This window comes from Gymnoscopelus microlampas, assembly GCF_963454915.1.
Source record: "Gymnoscopelus microlampas genome assembly, chromosome: 12".
NCBI lineage: Eukaryota > Metazoa > Chordata > Actinopteri > Myctophiformes > Myctophidae > Gymnoscopelus > Gymnoscopelus microlampas.
Genome location: NC_139949.1, coordinates 51,793,920 through 51,810,639, shown reverse-complemented (window position 1 = coordinate 51,810,639; position 16,720 = coordinate 51,793,920). Strand labels below are relative to the sequence as shown.

At 43.5% G+C, this 16,720-nt stretch overlaps 1 protein-coding gene across 2 annotated transcripts in view; it reads right to left on the bottom strand.

Annotated features, from left to right (window-relative positions):
• The window catches only part of LOC311056904 (WD repeat-containing protein 44-like), a 55,708-nt gene that overhangs the window by 26,873 nt on the left and 12,115 nt on the right, over positions 1–16,720 (bottom strand). For both annotated transcript variants that reach the window (XM_084073749.1, XM_084073750.1), the window contains exons 4-11: positions 16,118–16,334; positions 14,784–14,998; positions 13,827–14,064; positions 11,865–11,998; positions 10,280–10,378; positions 5,237–5,373; positions 4,186–4,269; positions 574–680 (exon numbers count right to left, since the gene is read on the bottom strand). In XM_084073749.1, the coding sequence (XP_083929875.1) occupies positions 574–680; positions 4,186–4,269; positions 5,237–5,373; positions 10,280–10,378; positions 11,865–11,998; positions 13,827–14,064; positions 14,784–14,998; positions 16,118–16,334 (1,231 nt within the window). The remainder of the gene's footprint in view (positions 1–573; positions 681–4,185; positions 4,270–5,236; positions 5,374–10,279; positions 10,379–11,864; positions 11,999–13,826; positions 14,065–14,783; positions 14,999–16,117; positions 16,335–16,720) is intronic.

Here is a 16,720-nt window from a genome sequence, read left to right as displayed (position 1 = left end):
AAAGAGGAGTTAGCGTCCGACCTGGCCCTCTGCGCCTGGGCTGGTCAGGGGTGTGAGGTAAGGAGGCTGTCAGTAGATAGAAACGGAGGCATAACGTAGGTATGGTTGTACATATTCTATCACCTATAAACACAACATAACATCGTCTGTGTACGGTGGAAACTGTTACTTTTCAGGAAATGTAAAAAAAAAAAAATTAAAAAAGGAAAAAAGGAACTGGATCAAAATGTAGTTAATAGTTATTATTCAGTCACGACCTCTTGTTAATACAAAAGTATTCCACAGACACACTAAACCACATTTCAGAAATGGCTATTTTTGCTACTTTTGTCTGACACTGTAGTAGTATGACAACGTAGATTAAAAAAGTTGCATTAAAAAATAATTGTAAAAAGTTAAAATATGGGCCCGGACCATGTCTAGCGGTCCGGGCATTTAGGCTCTAATGTAGCCTGACAGTGCATTGCGGGTTCGAGTTCGAGTCCTGTTCTAGTCCCGTTCCTCGACGAGGAAAATATGGAGCTACAAGGTTTCTAGCGACAGTGATGATATAAATATATCAAACGTCCTCACCTTCGTCGCGGACACTCTTCACCTTATTGACGGCCTTCTCCCCGTACTCCTCAGCCAGGTGCTTGGCCCTCTTCACAGACTTCCCCAGGAACTTCTTAAACTGGGTGCTGTGGGGCAACACAAGATGACACAGGCAGCGCAGCAGTTAAGGTACAGTTTACAGGGCAAGAAAAGAGTACTTTAGACAGATACAGCAGGGTAAAGACATTGGACAAAATGCTTTTATATCAGTAACTAAGTAAGTAAATATCCTCTGCAGGTGGAATGATTTAAGGGATGGAGTGCTCTGAATTCCACACATTGACCCGCTGGCTAAAAGCTAAATATGTAGCTATGTGTACCTGTTAACTCATTCACTGCCTAGAACGACTAAAACGACTTTTGTCCCATAAGCCCTGCCTGCCTAGAACGACTAAAACGACAAAAAAAAAAAAATCATAATAATAAATTCTGTATCTCGGCTCCTGAGTACTTTTTTTTTTCAATGAAAAATCTTGGCAGTGGGCAAACACGGCCAGAAATAATTCAGGCAGTGAATGAGTTAATATACTGTTAATATATACTTAAACTGTATTTAAAAAGTTAATTCCCAGGCAAGTGCCGAGGACCAAGCAAGATAGTACAGTGGTGTGCTTGTCAACCTGGTGGGGGTGGGGGGGGGGGGGGGCGCCAACAAATGTGCAGGGGTCACCAGATGCTTTTCTCAAAGTGCCAAAAAAAGAAAAGGTATAATCTGAATTAAATAATACAATTCTTAGTTTATTCAGTTAATATTTCAGTAGAAGCACAATGAAGAATATGTGTGTATTTAATTAACTAATTAATTAGTAGGCAATATTCGGAGGAAGAGAGAGAAAGTGTGTGTGTGTGTGTGTGTGTGTGTGTGTGTGTGTGTGTGTGTGTGTGTGTGTGTGTGTGAGCACTTTACAGTAGAAGAGGTACAGGCTGTTCTACATGGCCTTCCTAACTGTAAAGCCAGTGGCATAGATGGGGTGACATACGAGACCCTTAAAGCCACGCAGTCATGCCAGATTTTAACACCAATCTCTAATGTCTGTCTGGAAAACAGAAGAGTACCAGACACATGGAAGGGAGCATTAATCCACCGTATCCCCAAAAAGGACAATATCCCCGAGGATTTAACATCATGGAGAGATATATCTCTCCTGCCTACCATCTACAAGGTATTCATGAAGTGCATACTTGCCCGAGTCCTCCCATGGCTGGTGGATGCTAACATCTTGTCCACCAAGCAGAAGGCTTATATCAACAGGCAGGGTATGAACGAACATGTTTTTAGCCTTAAAACGGGGATAGATGACTTTAAGCATGAGTCTTGTAAACTGTACTGTGTGTTCCTTGACTTCAGAGATGCTTTTGGGACATTAAGTCACAATGTCATGATTAAATCACTGGAGGAAATACAGCTGCCCCAGATATTTATCGATATTGTGAAAAATGTGTACAAGGGCTCCTTTATACAAGTCATCTGTGGAAAAGAGCGAACCCAGCCAACACCTCTACAGATAGGCATTAAAACTGGCTGATGGAGCGCAGTTAATTTTATAATTGCCACCAATCAGTGGATAAAGTGGATGTGTCAATGTGCCCCCCATGGTGTAATCTCCCCCAACCCGGTACAGGGCTACGCGGACGATATTTTATTAGCCTCTAGGGAAGAGAGCACAATAAAGAACATGCTCTCCAGGACAGACCTTTTTCTAGAATGGTCAGGCCTAGAGGTTAAGAACACAAAATGTGCTGTCTTGTATGAGAGGAGGAGTGGAGGGAACAGGTGGTACCATTCAAAAACTGACACACCCCCAGTGTTCACCATAGCATCGGAACCCCTCCGTGTATACGCTCTACATGAGATATACAACTACCTTGGACATAAAGTCAACATCGCAGGAGAATGGAAGGAGCAGGTCAACAACATCTTGTCTGATTTTACATCTCGGCTGGACCTGATTGACAGATGCCCACTGCCTCTGACTATGAAGTTGGAAGCTGTCAGACAGGTGGCGCTCTCTAAAATCCAACACCTGTTCTCCAATGTCCACATTCAACAGAAAGTACTGTGTGAGATGAATAACAAAACAGTGAGCCTGGTGCGAAAATGGTTTGGACTCAACTCACACAGCACCCGTGACATCATCTATCATCCACAGTGGGAGGGAGGGCTCGGGGTGCCAAACGTGGAATGGATCTACACCAGCATGAGGATTTCCCACCTCCTCAAAATGCTGAACAACGACGACAAGGATGTTAGGGAGCTGGCTCGATCCTCCCTGTTTCTGGACCTAAGGAGGCGTAAGGTCCCACTGGCCAGGGAGTCAGAGCCACACTTTCTTGGATTTAGGAGGAAACCCAGTGGGAAACTTGACACCCGTTCCGCTGGTTTTGGGGTCTGGTCAGATTGGCCAGATCTGAACGACCTCTGTACCCGCACTGGAGTGTCCTTAGAGTGGGTGCGGTCTGACTCTGGGACTGTGAGGGTCTCAGAGGACATTATAACTGACCCCCTCACCCAGGTCAGAGCAACAGTCACCTTTGCTGGTCACAGTCACCTGCTAACAGCTGCAGGTGCCAGACGAGTCCTCATGGATCTACACCAACATCAATAACAACAACACTGGACTGGACTAAAACTACAAGGGAAACTCGCATGTCTTCCCTATGCTGATCACTCTGTTTCACACTCATTTCTTAAGAACACTGCACTCAATGAGGACATCACCACATTCACAGTTAAAGCCAGACTACAAGTCCTTCCCACCAGACTCAACCTCTCCATCTGGTTCCCCAGCACTCAGGTTCCTCATTGCATGCACCACACCACAGAACAGATCACTGAAACACTGTCGCACATCTTGAATGGCTGTTATGCATACAAAGGGATGTACATAGCACGTCACGATAGAATAGTGGAGCTCATAGCGAAGGACATATCAAAATATCATGCATCTACAGTGAGAATGTACAAACATTCCCGTGTCATTTCATCCATGTTTCATCTCTGTGATAACCCAGACATCTTTACATCTTTGACAGCTAATACACCAGATGTTGTTGTGGTTGATGAAGAGTCCAGGGAAGTGTCTGTGTTAGAGATAGCATGCACCTTTGACCTTAGCCTAGAGGAGGCCTTTATGACCAAGGTCATTAAATACCAACCACTCCTACATACCATCTCAGAGCTAGGTTATAGGTGCAGACTATTTGTCTTTATATTCGGCAGCCTGGGACATACCCACAGATTAGTTGTTAGAGGGCTTCAACAACTTAAGATGCCCAAAAAGGAGGCAAAAAGGCTGGCAAAGTATTGTGCTATCTCTGCTATAATTGGCAGTCGCCATATATGGCGGAGACGCTGTTACTTATACCCGTAGAGTACTGAGTGACATGCCTATTGTATCATGAAAACATATACCATGATTTTGTGAATGTAACCCTACTGCACCTATAATATTTGTGTCCCTGTATGTATTATCCTTTATGTGGACATAAATAAATGGTTAAAATGTGTGTGAGAGAGAGAGAGAGATTGTGACTTGTCCTTTGGTGAGCCTTGTCTTGAGGCTCTACTGGACAGCAGAATGCAAAGCTTACGTTTTCTGCTTGAGTTTTCCAGCGTCTGTGTCTGTCAGAGGAGCAGCCGCCTTGTCATCGTCATCTGACTGAGCGGCATCATTCCTGAGAGGAAGAAACAAAACATAGAGTTTATAAATACATGCACTTCCATTACAACAGTTATTATCAGACACAGTTAGCACAACTGGCTTACCTTCTGTTTCAAAATCAACTCCTTCATATCTATTAAAACAGCTGAATCCCACCGTGTTAACTTGAGCACTAGCTTTATAACAATTTAAGGGTGCAGTAGGTGATTCTTAGGTGATCTTTTGTTCAAATAAGTGCTAAATGCTATATGTTCAGGTAGTAATCATTGCTATAGAATGTTTCAATAACAGAGGTCTCCCTGTCTCTCCAGCTCTTTAAAAAACTGAAAATTAACGTTCAATAACAAGCTGATAAATTATCTTTGGGGAGTTCTCTCTCCTGACTGTATGACCTACACAACATGTATTTTCTGTTTACTAAAGAGCACTTTAGTAAACAAAACAAAAACAAAACTTAGAAACTGGAGGGGACAATGGAAAGACCCCTGTTACTGAACAAACACTATAGCAATGATTACTATCAGAATATAGAGCTATTTAACACAGTTACTGAACAAACACTATAGCAATGATTACTATCACAATATAGAGCTATTAACACTGTTACTGAACAAACACTCTATAGCAATTATTACTATCAGAATATAGAGCTTTAAGTTAACCTTTTCAACCGCTTTTTTTAACAAAACACTTTTTGTTTTAACCAAAAACATTATCACTTACACTAGCCGATACACTATAAGCTCACAAGGGTGAGCTTATAGCTTATAGCTTATATATACTAGCTTTAGATCGGCTAGTGTGTAAGTGTATATTGTGTAAGTGATATTGTTTCACAGTGCCACGCGTTGTGAGCTTGTAAATCTGCTATTTTCAGCCAATGTGCCCCCCTTAAATAGGGATGCTAAGTGGTAAAGCACCCCCCTCATTTCAGAACAGTCTAAGACGGCACTATAAAAGGGTTCTGCAGCAGAACGTACGTGATGTACTCCTTGGTTCTCCTCATGATGTGCAGGGTGAGAGGGTTGATCCCTGAGGGAAGCTTCTCCTCGGCCTGGATGAGAGGGATCTCCTCTCCCGTGTCCAGGTTCTTGATCATCACGCTGGCCAGGATCTCCTGTTAGGACGCCACACAATAATAATACACCTTTTAATGATCCTGCATGCGCCACAGCCCACAGGACAGCACAGCAGTTAAGTTACAGAGTACTAACTTCTGAGTATTCCTCAGATAACTTTTTTCTTTTAGATAACTCTGATGAAGGCTTAAAGCGATAGCGACCCAAAATGACTGTTTTTCTATGGATTAGTCACTCCAAGGAGACTTGAATTCATAGATATTTGTTTTGTTTTTGTCGCATTACTAAGACAATCATTTGATGACTGGCAGTGGTTCCGGTAGGAGACACAAAGAGTCTTCTTTGTGTCTCCTACCGGTCCACTGGTCATGAAATCATTGGCTTAGGACTGCGACAAAAACCCACAAATATTCATGAATTCAAGTCTCCATGGAGTGACTAATCCATAGAAAAAAAGTCATTTTTCGGGTGAACTATCCCTTTAACACCGCAACGCGTCAGTTTAAAGAGTTACGGTTTATCATTCATACTTTTTAAGTTGTAATTGAAGTTTATGTATTTTGACACAACTTCATCATCACGAGCACATCGTGGGAGAATAGGAAGTGTGTGTTTGTGTGTGAAACAAAGTGAGTCAATGTCTCTGTGGCTTCATTTGATGTCTGAAGAGGGTCTGTCCGTCTGTTGAAATATTTAAGAAATGAGGAACTGTAGATTTTCACAAAGCCTGTGAATAAGAAGGACACAATCATCACTGCTTCCTCTAGCACACTGAGACCTGGAGGCAAAGAACACCATGAGGTTCCTCTTTGCTTATTGGTCACTGATGATGAGCACAGAGCACTGAGTGATAGTTATAGTTTGAGAAAAAAAGGTGAACTGCTGGTGTGTGCATCCAATACAAATGTGTTCAGGTGCAGGTAAAAAAAAAATCGCTATAACATGTGACGTCAAAGGAATGATTTGTATTCCTTCAGGTGGATAAGTCACTGATGATTTTGTTCTACAGAGCTTTCATAAGAGTCTGTTATTTCACTTGCTGCCATTTGTTGGTATGGAAACCTTGGCGTTAGACAGAGAAATGCCCTTAACGGGGTTGTGAGGGGGGCTAGCAAGATTGCGGGGGGTACAATTCAGCTGTCTGAGTCATATATATGACCAGCAGGTGCTTAAGAAAGCATCATCTATTAGAGCGGACAGCTCTCACCCCCTAAATCCTGAATATGAATGTTTGCCTTCCGGCCAAAAGGTTAAAGACCCCTGCAGCTAAAAACAGTAGGTACACATTCTCATTTGTACCTACCTCTATTTGTGCCATCAATAATGGATGCAGGAGGAATAGTAGCTATTATTATCTGGATCTTGTGATCATGTCTGTGTCTATGTTCATGTCTTGTGTATGTATGTTTACTGTGTCTTGGAGTTTCTTATTATCTGCTGTAACATAAATTGCCCAGTTTGAGACATAATAAACTTGATGTCCCATAGGCCAGAGGTTCTCAAACTTTTTCACATCAAGGACCCCCAAAATGATATGTATGTGGCCGCGGACCCCCATCTCAAATATTTTGTTCCAGGGACCCCCAGAAACAAAGATTTGAGCAACAAATGTTCGCTTAAAAAAATATATATATTCAACGGTTCGCACAAATTTTCACGATTTTTCAAAAATAGCAGATCTACAAGCTCATAGCGCGGCACTCGGTGCCGCGCTATGAGCTTGTAGATCTGCTATTTTTGAATAGCCAAAGTATAAAAGGTCATAATTATTGTGATGCTATATTAACACATTTTGCTGGGTACCCCCTGGAAGCCCCTCAAGTCCCCGGACCCCAGTTTGAGAACCAATGCCATAGGCTATTCCCGAACGTCCCGGTGGCCAGTCCGTGCACGTTATATGTAGTTATGTAGCAAAAATAAGTTAAGTGAATGTTTCATATAGATTCTTGTAAACCATGTTTTTTCTGATCTATAGACCCAGTAGGACACAAAAAACCTGGTTTACATTTTTTTTGGCCCATAGGTGGCGCTACAGCAACCAATTCAAAACGCTAATTCATGATTACTTACAAACTACTCATCAAATATTTATCAAATTTGATGGGTTGTTGCATCATGAGCTGAGGCACAACCTCTGAAAATTTGACCACAATCCACCTATAGGTGGCGCTACAGCAACAGATTCAATATGCAAATACACAATGGTGCAAGAGCTACCTGACGATTTTTAACAAAAACCTTATTTAAACAGAAACAGAAAGTGTTTATTTTCAATTCAAAGGGTTTATTCTTAAACCTTTGATAAAATGGAACATGGATCCTTGTTAATAAGAAAACAAAAATAATAATACTCCCCCCTCCAGAGAAAAAATATATAAAGGAATGCTCAACAGTACACATTCTCAACTTAACAAATCAACAAAGAATCAATCACTGTAGGCATCATCGTCATCACTCTCAGCATCATCATCTTGAAGATTATTACATGAATCTTCTGCAGCTTCACATTTGCAGAGCTCTGTGCATGGAAGATTATTGACTTTGCAAGAACAGCGGCCGCTGCACTTGCTGGCAACACATGCACACTTGACTAGTTCTACGACTGCCTCTGGTGCAGGTGGAACCTTTGAGACTACAGGGACACAACTTCCATCCTCTTGCTGCCTCCATCCCAAAGATTGTGGATCTAAAACCTTTGGCTGAGCCACAATGTCTTTTGCCCATACATTTGCTTGCCAATGTGCTCGCAGGATATGTTCTATGATGGACCCTTGCGTTGGACATATCTTTTCCACACCCTGATTGGCCTTGAGCTGTTTAAACATGTGCCACCGAAGTACTTCAGCTGATTCATAGCCAGGTTTGAAGAGCTGACACATAAACTTTTCACACCCAGCTAACACCTCTGAGGATGGATAAGGGCCAACACCAAGCTCAGCAAGTGCATGGAGTACATCATCACCAGCCTTCATGAATGATTTGAAGCAGGTAGATGTTCCTTTTCCTCTGATGTGACCAGTGGTATCACAACCAGTAAGCGATAAAACTGAGACCCATGTAGATGGGTCTCAGTTTTATCATCCGTCTTTGATCTCCATTGCCCATGATAATTGCGCTCTCTGGTTGAAGGTCTGGTACCCTTCGAAGGGCAAGTACCAACACATCAGTGTCACATGAGTATATATGTGGTGTTTTACCTAAACGACTCACTGCTACTGCATACAGAACCAGTAATGTGTCTGCCTCTTCTTGTGTACTTGTGACGTTCACCATGTTTGTGTTTGTGGACATGACACCCTTGTGTGTGTGTGTGTGTTGTGATTGGCAGTTTGCAAAGATCAACAGCTTTTTGTGCAAGGTAGAGAACAAGGTTGACCTTGGTTTCCTTGGTTCCCAGAAAAGCCTTGAAGTCTTTGATCGGTGTGGAATCTTCTACTTTGTACCCCTTGTCTTGTGCTCTTCCTGCTGTACGGATTTGTCTTGTTCGGTCCTTCATGGATTTTGTGACTGTATAGTTGTCAAATAGCAGGTATATATCTGTGTATTCTCGTGCCTTCATGTCAACACTCCGAGTAAAACATTCTGCAAGATCTCGGCAACATTTTATTTCACCTTTCCGGACAACCATCTCCTGCACGACTGCCATGCCATCAATCAAGATACTGGTCAACATGTGTGCTGATGGGCTACTCTGCATTTCTATCGATTCTTCAGGAGATGCAGTCCCTGAAACCACTCCTTCCAATTCATGGATAAGAGCAGACTTGGCTGAAGTCGGAAACAGAGAACCATCAGGCTTCATTAGGCTTGCATTGTGATCCGCAAATTCGTATGTTCCCACAACGTTCTGCAGGTCAAATTCTCTAGAGGACTTGGACTTGTCACATGATCCGCAGAGTGTCTCTTATCTCATTCCTCCCTATAGCTTTTCATATTACTTAGCTAGTACATACATGAGAAATAACGTTCTGGTTATCCTTTCATGAAAATTGTCCTGAAAATCTTCTATTTGATTCTTGAATCTGTTGTTGTTGCGCCACCTATAGGTGGATTGTGGTCAAATTTTTGTTTGCTTGTGCCTCAGCTCATGATGCAACAACCCATCAAATTTGATAAAAAAATCGACGAGTAGTTTGTAAGTAATTATGAATTTGCTTTTTGAATTGGTTGCTGTAGCGCCACCTATTGGCCGATCATGGTGAAAATGTTATGGTGTCTTCTGGGACACATCATACATTTGTGCACCAAATTTGGTGAGGATTGGCCATGCAGATTTGAAGAAATGATGTTGACAGAAATACAGACAGACATAAAATACTGCGTCACATTGCCAAATGTTGCCATGGTGCCAAAATAGTGCCAGGGCGGGGGGAAAAAATGTAAACCGCTTTTTTTGTGTCCTACTGGGTCCATAGAACAGAAAAAACATGGTTTACAAGAATCTGTATGAAACATTCACTTAACTTCTTATTGCTACATAACTACATACACTATTTGTTAAAAATCGTCAGGTAGCTCTTGCACCATTGTGTATTTGCATATTGAATCTGTTGCTGTAGCGCCACCTATAGGTGGATTGTGGTCAAATTTTCAGAGGTTGTGCCTCAGCTCATGATGCAACAACCCATCGAATTTGATAAATATTTGATGAGTAGTTTGTAAGTAATCATGAATTAGCGTTTTGAATTGGTTGCTGTAGCGCCACCTATGGGCTGAAAAAAATGTAAACCGGGTTTTTTGTGTCCTACTGGGTCTATAGATCAGAAAAAACATGGTTTACAAGAATCTATATGAAACATTCACTAAAATACACAATGACATACACTATTATATATATACATGTGTTTATAGTTTTGTATATAGTGTGAAGTCGGGCCGGATCAGCGGCTGTGAGGAAATGTCAAGGGAATTAAGATTCAAACCCAAGTGTCAAAGTGCCCTCACCTCGTCTGTGAGCTCTCTGCCAGAGCCGGAGCGTGGTCGCTGAGATCCCGCCGTGTCTGGACCGCCGTCCGCCGACGCCTGGTCCTCCCCCTCGCTCTCCTGGAGGAAACACACACACACACACACACACACACACACACACACACACACACACACACACACACACACACACACACATAGAGTTTACAGCTGCTGCTCAATAATCCTCCTATAATTTGACAAACCTCTGTCTGTAGTGCGTGGTGCGTGCTGTCATGGTGAGGCGGCCCGGTTCTCCTCAGTAGCTGGAGCAATCGCTCTGATTTTGCACACAGCCATTGACCATTACCATCTGAACGCAACTGCGAAGCCCGTTTCTCAATTTCATCAAATCTCAGCCGTTTATAAGCGTTTCAAATAACAGAAGATCAAGCTGAGCATGCGCGCGTCGTGACGGGACGCGCAACGGGACGTGCAACTACTTTCGCCTGCGCACATCACCGGGTATGGTCTAGCACATTGGTTCTCAAAGTGGGGTCCGGGGACCCCCAGGGGTACTTCAGGGGGTTCCAGGGGGTCCCCAGCTAAATGATGGATAGGCACCAAATGGACCCTAATGGGTCTGTAACTCTGAGAGTGTACAAATGGAACCAAATGGACCCTAACGGGTCCATTTGGTTCCATTTGTACACTCTCAGAGTTACATTAACATTGATTTTACAACATGAATTGGGGTCCCAGAGATAGAAATGCCATTAAATGGGGGTCCGTAGCCCTAATACATGTCAAACTGGGGGTCCTTAAAATGTATCTTTTCAAATGGGGGTCCGCGGGCTAATAAGTGTCCATTTGGGGGTCCTTGACATGAAAAAGTTTGAGAACCACTGGTCTAGCATAACAAATTAAGCGAATCTTTCTCGTGACATACCTATGAGCCACTAGTATCAGCCTCAACCATTTCATTGTAGATGATGATACAGTATGTAGATCAGTGGTTCTCCACAGTGTTTGAGCTCTGGACCACTATACTGTATATCGTTGTTGTCGGGCAGAAACCTCTTATCTCCATATTTTAGCCTTCTGTGTTTTTTCGTAACTTAACCCATTAAGACCTGGAACTGTGTCATTTTTTGATTTGCGCTAAAAAGCATTATTTTACACTTTGGGCTATTCAAAAATAGCAGATATACAAGCTCATAGCGCGGCACCGAGTGCCGCGCTACGAGCTTGTAGATCTGCTATTTTTGAAAAATCGTGAAAATGTGTGCAAATCTTTGAATATATAGATTTTTAAAGCGAACATTTTGAACTCAAATCTTTGCTTCTGGGGGGTCCCTGGAACAAAAATATTTTGATCGGGGTCCGCGGCCAAATACATATAATTCGGGGGGTCCTTGACATGAAAAAGATTGAGCACCACTGATATAGAAACATAGGTTTTTCAGAAAACTGTTGAGATTTAGGAGACATGTAGAATCGGCTTCAGGTCTCAATGGGTTAACGCATCAAGTGCCAGAGGTTTTTTAAAACACGTACATCCAATGCCCACTGGATGTACCGGGCCGCCTGTTGCCCATGTATGACGTAGATAGAAAGCCACACTAACCTGTGCAGTGACCACCTTGTCCCCGCTGGTGGCGCTAGCCAGGTCCAGGGAGTGTTGCAGCTCCTTGGTGATGTTCCTGACCGTGCTGGTGGGGGACAGCAGGCCGGACGGCTCCAGAGGCTCCACACCGGCGTCTGGTGGAGACAAGAGTACCATGTGTTTGTGTCTTTAAAGTGTAGGGGAGAGAAAGTTACTGTCCACTACTGGACACAAACAGTGCTTCTCTATTCAGGTTACAGGGAGAGAGAGAGTACTGATGCTTGTTTTTGTTTTTTTTCAGTAAAGGCCTTTGCACACAGGGTGCGATTAGTCAATCAGTTTTTACCGCGAATGCGAAAAGACGCACAAATCGAACTGGGTTCGATTGGAAAAAATGATAATAATAATAATAATAATGTTTATTGTCCCCAAGGGGAAAATTGTCTTCACAAGGTCTGTTCACAACAAAAACAACATAACAACATGACAACAAAAACAACACATCACAAGACAAAGACATGAGGTCCCCACTGTACACGGAAAACCCTCCTATGGACGGGGCAGTTGGTTTAATGCCGCGATGGCTGAGGGGACAAAACTCCTGCTAAAACAAACCTTTTTCCATTTTAAGGTTCTGTATCTCCGACCAGATGGCATGAGGTCAAAGTAGCGATACAGGGGATGATCAGTGTCATTTGTTATTGAGAGTGCTAAGCGTGTGATGGCCTTATTGTTCATATCAGCAAGTGTGGGTATGGGAAGTCTGATGATTTTGGAGGCAATCCGGGTGATACTGTAAAGTTTGTTCCTGTTAGGCATGGACAGTATGGTGAAAAAACATGCGGAACAATAAAACAAAACGGGTTGAATGATGCTTTTGTACAGTAATAGCAGAAGATGAGGGGCAACAGATAATGATCTTAACTTGCGGATCACATAAAGCCTTTGCTGAAAACGTTTATGGATTATGGAAACAACGCATCGCATCGCCGCATCGCATCGTCTTCAACAGGGAGTCCGCCGAATCTTTGTGTCATTTTTACATTAACCACTTCAACCAAGCAATCCCCATTCTGAGAACTTTAGCCAAAAATAGCAGATCTACAAGCGCACAACGCCTCGCGCTGCGAGGCGTTGTGCGCTTGTAGATCTGCTATTTTTGGCAAAGTAGTTTGGTATAGGGGGGAAAAAGAGCAGACTAAGTACAGAGTGAAAGGTCAGATTTGCAAAGTGTTGTTTAAGTGCATGGTTACATGTCTGGAAATACACATTAACATGAATCGAACATGATAGTGCTCTGAAACAAGTCTATGAAGCTGCCTATGAAATCTATGGGGGAAACAACATAGTTTATACCAGGGGTCTTCAACGTTTTCAGGCCAAGGACCCCCTAGCTGAGACAGAGATGAAGCAGGGACCCCCTCTATATTGTATAAAATTGTGTTTCAGATTCAACTTTTTTTTTGAGTTCTCCTCAGAAAAGGGATGCTAAGATTCAAGTGGTTAAGGGGAAAAAAATCATATCACACAAAGATTTGGCGGACCCCCTGTAGTAACTCTGAGGACCCCCTAGGGGTCCCGGACCCCCTGTTGAAGACCCCTGGTTTATACAATATATAATGGGGGTCCCTGCATTTATCTCCCTCTCAGCCAAGGGGTCCTTGGCCTGAAAACGTTGAGGACCCCCAGGATAGAGGATAAATAAGTGAAACTGTGTGTGTGTGCGTGTGCGTGTGTGTGTGTATATACGTGTGTGTGTATATACGTGTGTGTGTGTGTGTGTGTGTGTGTGTGTGTGTGTGTGTGTGTGTGTGTGTGTGTGTGTGTGTGTGTGTGTGTGTGTGTGTGTGTGTGTGTGTGTACGCGCATATGTGTGTTTGCGTGCGTGCGCGCGTGCGTAAGTGCGTGCGTGCGTGCGTGCGTGCGTGCGTGCGTGCGTGCGTGCGTGCGTGCGTGCGTGCGTGCGTGCGTGCGTGTGCGTACCGTCCAGTCCGGTCAGCCTCAGAGAGTCGTGGGACTTCTTGGAAGGCAGCGTGCGCCAGGAGGGGAGGGGGGGCCTGGGGGGCGGGGCCCCGCCGGGAGGGGGCGGGCGCGTGGGCGGGGTCTTCTTGGTGCTGGCCACGATGTCGGGCTCCACGGTGAACTGGCGGGGGGGCTTGGTGGGACCGCCCGACGAGTCGTCCTCCGTGTCCACCGAGGACCCCGCGGACAGGTGGGGGACCTGGTATAGGAGGGAGGGGCAAGGGTTAAATCCTACTTAAATCACTTTAATTGATTATTAAAAAATAACAGATTTTAATCAAATTCTGAAGAACATTTAACCCATTTAGACCTGGAACGCATCCGTGTCACTTTAGGTTTCTTTGGCTATTGAAAAATAGCAGATCTACAAGCTCATAGCGCCGCGCTATGAGCTTGTAGATCTGCTATTTTTGAAAAATCGTAAAAAAATATATATTTTATTTTTTTCAAAAATCTGTTAGGATTTAGAAAACATTTTAAGAATCGGACTCGGGTCTTAATGGGTTAAAATTACCGGTTCAATCCGAGAACGCATCGTTGTCATTTTAGATTTCTTTGGCTATTTTTGAAGAAAAAAAATCTTTGAATGTATATATTTTTTTTTAAAGCTTTTTTTTTTCACGGCCAAATAGATTTCTAAAAATCCTAACAGTATGTTGCTATATCAGTGGTGCTCCAGCTTTTCCAAGTATTTCTTTATTTTTTTCAAAGATTTGCACACATTTTCCACGATTAAAAAAAAAGATCTACAAGCTCATAGCGTGGCACTCATGCTGCGCTATGGATATCATGAAATCCCTATCCAAAGCGCCCATAAACTCAAAATAAGGCGTTCTCTGTGGACGAGACACGGCCCCCATAGTGAGCATTAGTGAAGAGCATTAGTGCTTTAATATTTAAGAATATCAACCCTTGCACCTGGTCTAAGAGATCGGCGGGTCTCTGCTGCTCCTGGTCCCCTTCCGCGGGCAGACCCCGGGGTCTCCCCAGGGTGCTGGTGATGTCGGGGGGCTGGACCACGCGGTGCCCCCCCGCTGGCGACCCGGAGACGTCTGAGGGGTCGGGGTCGGGTAAGCCTTCCTCCGCTCCGTTCTGCTGCGTCGGTGCTTCTGGACTGTCCATGGGCCCAGGGTCTAAAGGTGTGCAAAAGGTTAATGGAACTATCAATTTAATTCACAATTTAATAAAAAAATCACACCCAGTGTGAAGTGGGCGGTGTGTGGTCATCACAACATGACTCACTTAAAAAAAAGGATAAATGACTTCCATACTGCTATTCATAGGGCTGCACATGTGGCATGTGTTTCGCTAGCCAATCACAGTCCTGAATTTGCAAAGTCAGCCAATCACATTACAGTTAGTGGTGATGACACTAGCTGTAATGTGATTGGCTGACTTTGCAAAAGTATCGATTTGCATTAACAATGGAAGGGTTAGGGGGTATACAAATCTTTTGGTCGGTGTCCAAAACTCACTTATAGGGGGCGGCTACACCTCCCCAAAAACACACCCAGTGTGAAGTGAGCGGTGCTATTTAAAAAACAACAGTGGTCATCACAGTGATGGAAGCTCACTTTTTTTAAAAAGTATTTTTTTTTAATGAGTGGTGCTATTTATAGTTATTAATTTCATCATGCGTCTAGCTAGCCAATCACAGTACTAAGCAAAGGGTCTGAATACCAATCAGCCAATCACAGTACAGCGAAAGACACATTTTCACGACGGAAAGAAAAACTTTCGCCACGGATGGGTCCCAAACCCACTTATAGGAGCGTAAATATATATAATTCATACATTTATGACATAATATATGAATTATGGATCCTTATGTTGGGCATGTCATTACAGTAGGTGAAAAGTTTCCGATATTTAAAAATAAATTGTGAACAGAGCAGATATATACGAGCTTGTGAGGTTGCATATCAGCAATTTTCATTCGAATAAATTCATTGATATATTCGTTGAAAGCCTACTCTACTTAGTAGGAACACTCTGAGCCCCACACCTCACGTCTAGAATACACTTTTTGGCCAAAAAAGAAAATAATATATATATTTTTTTTTATTTCACCAGAGTTTATTTTTAATTTTTACTAAAGACGAGAGGCTGTGCAGCCTGCACCCACACGGGTGTGAGGGGAAAGGATGGAAAGTAGCATAGCGTTAAGAAGAACTACTTCTAACGCAATGGACCAGAGCTATATACAGTATACAGTGTATAGAAAACACATTTGTCGATTATTGGAACCGTACCAGGTTCCCCAGCAGCAGGGGGCGGTGTTGGTGGCGGTGCGGGCTCTATGGGAACATGGGGAGGAGGAGCTTTGCTGTGGTGGGGGTGGAGGAGGTGGTGGTTAGGCTCCGCCTCCGGCGGCGCCCTGATGTCCACGTGCAGCTGTTCCAACAGCTGGGCCACCTCCCCGTCTGCATCCACCTCCTTCTGACTCTCCTGTATGATGCTGTCAATGATCTGGATGGGAGGAGCATAGTGACATCACTAATTAGTCAAAGACGAGGTCGAGGTCGTGCAGTGTGGGCAGTGGTGTAAAGGGGTCCGGTGACCCCCAGGGGTCCTTGAGGGAGTTCCAGGGGGTCCCCAGCTAAATGATAGATTAGGCACCAAATGGACCCTTGTGGGTCTGTAACTCTGAGAGTGTACAAATGGAACCAAATGGACCCTAACGGGTCCATTTGGTTCCATTTGTACACTCTCAGAGTTAAATTGACATAGATTTTACAATATAAATTGCGGTCCAAGTGATAGAAATGCCATTAAATGGGGGTCCGTAGCCTAATGCATGTCAAACTGGGGGTCCTTGAAATTAAAATGGTTGAGAATCACTGCTAGAGCCGTAA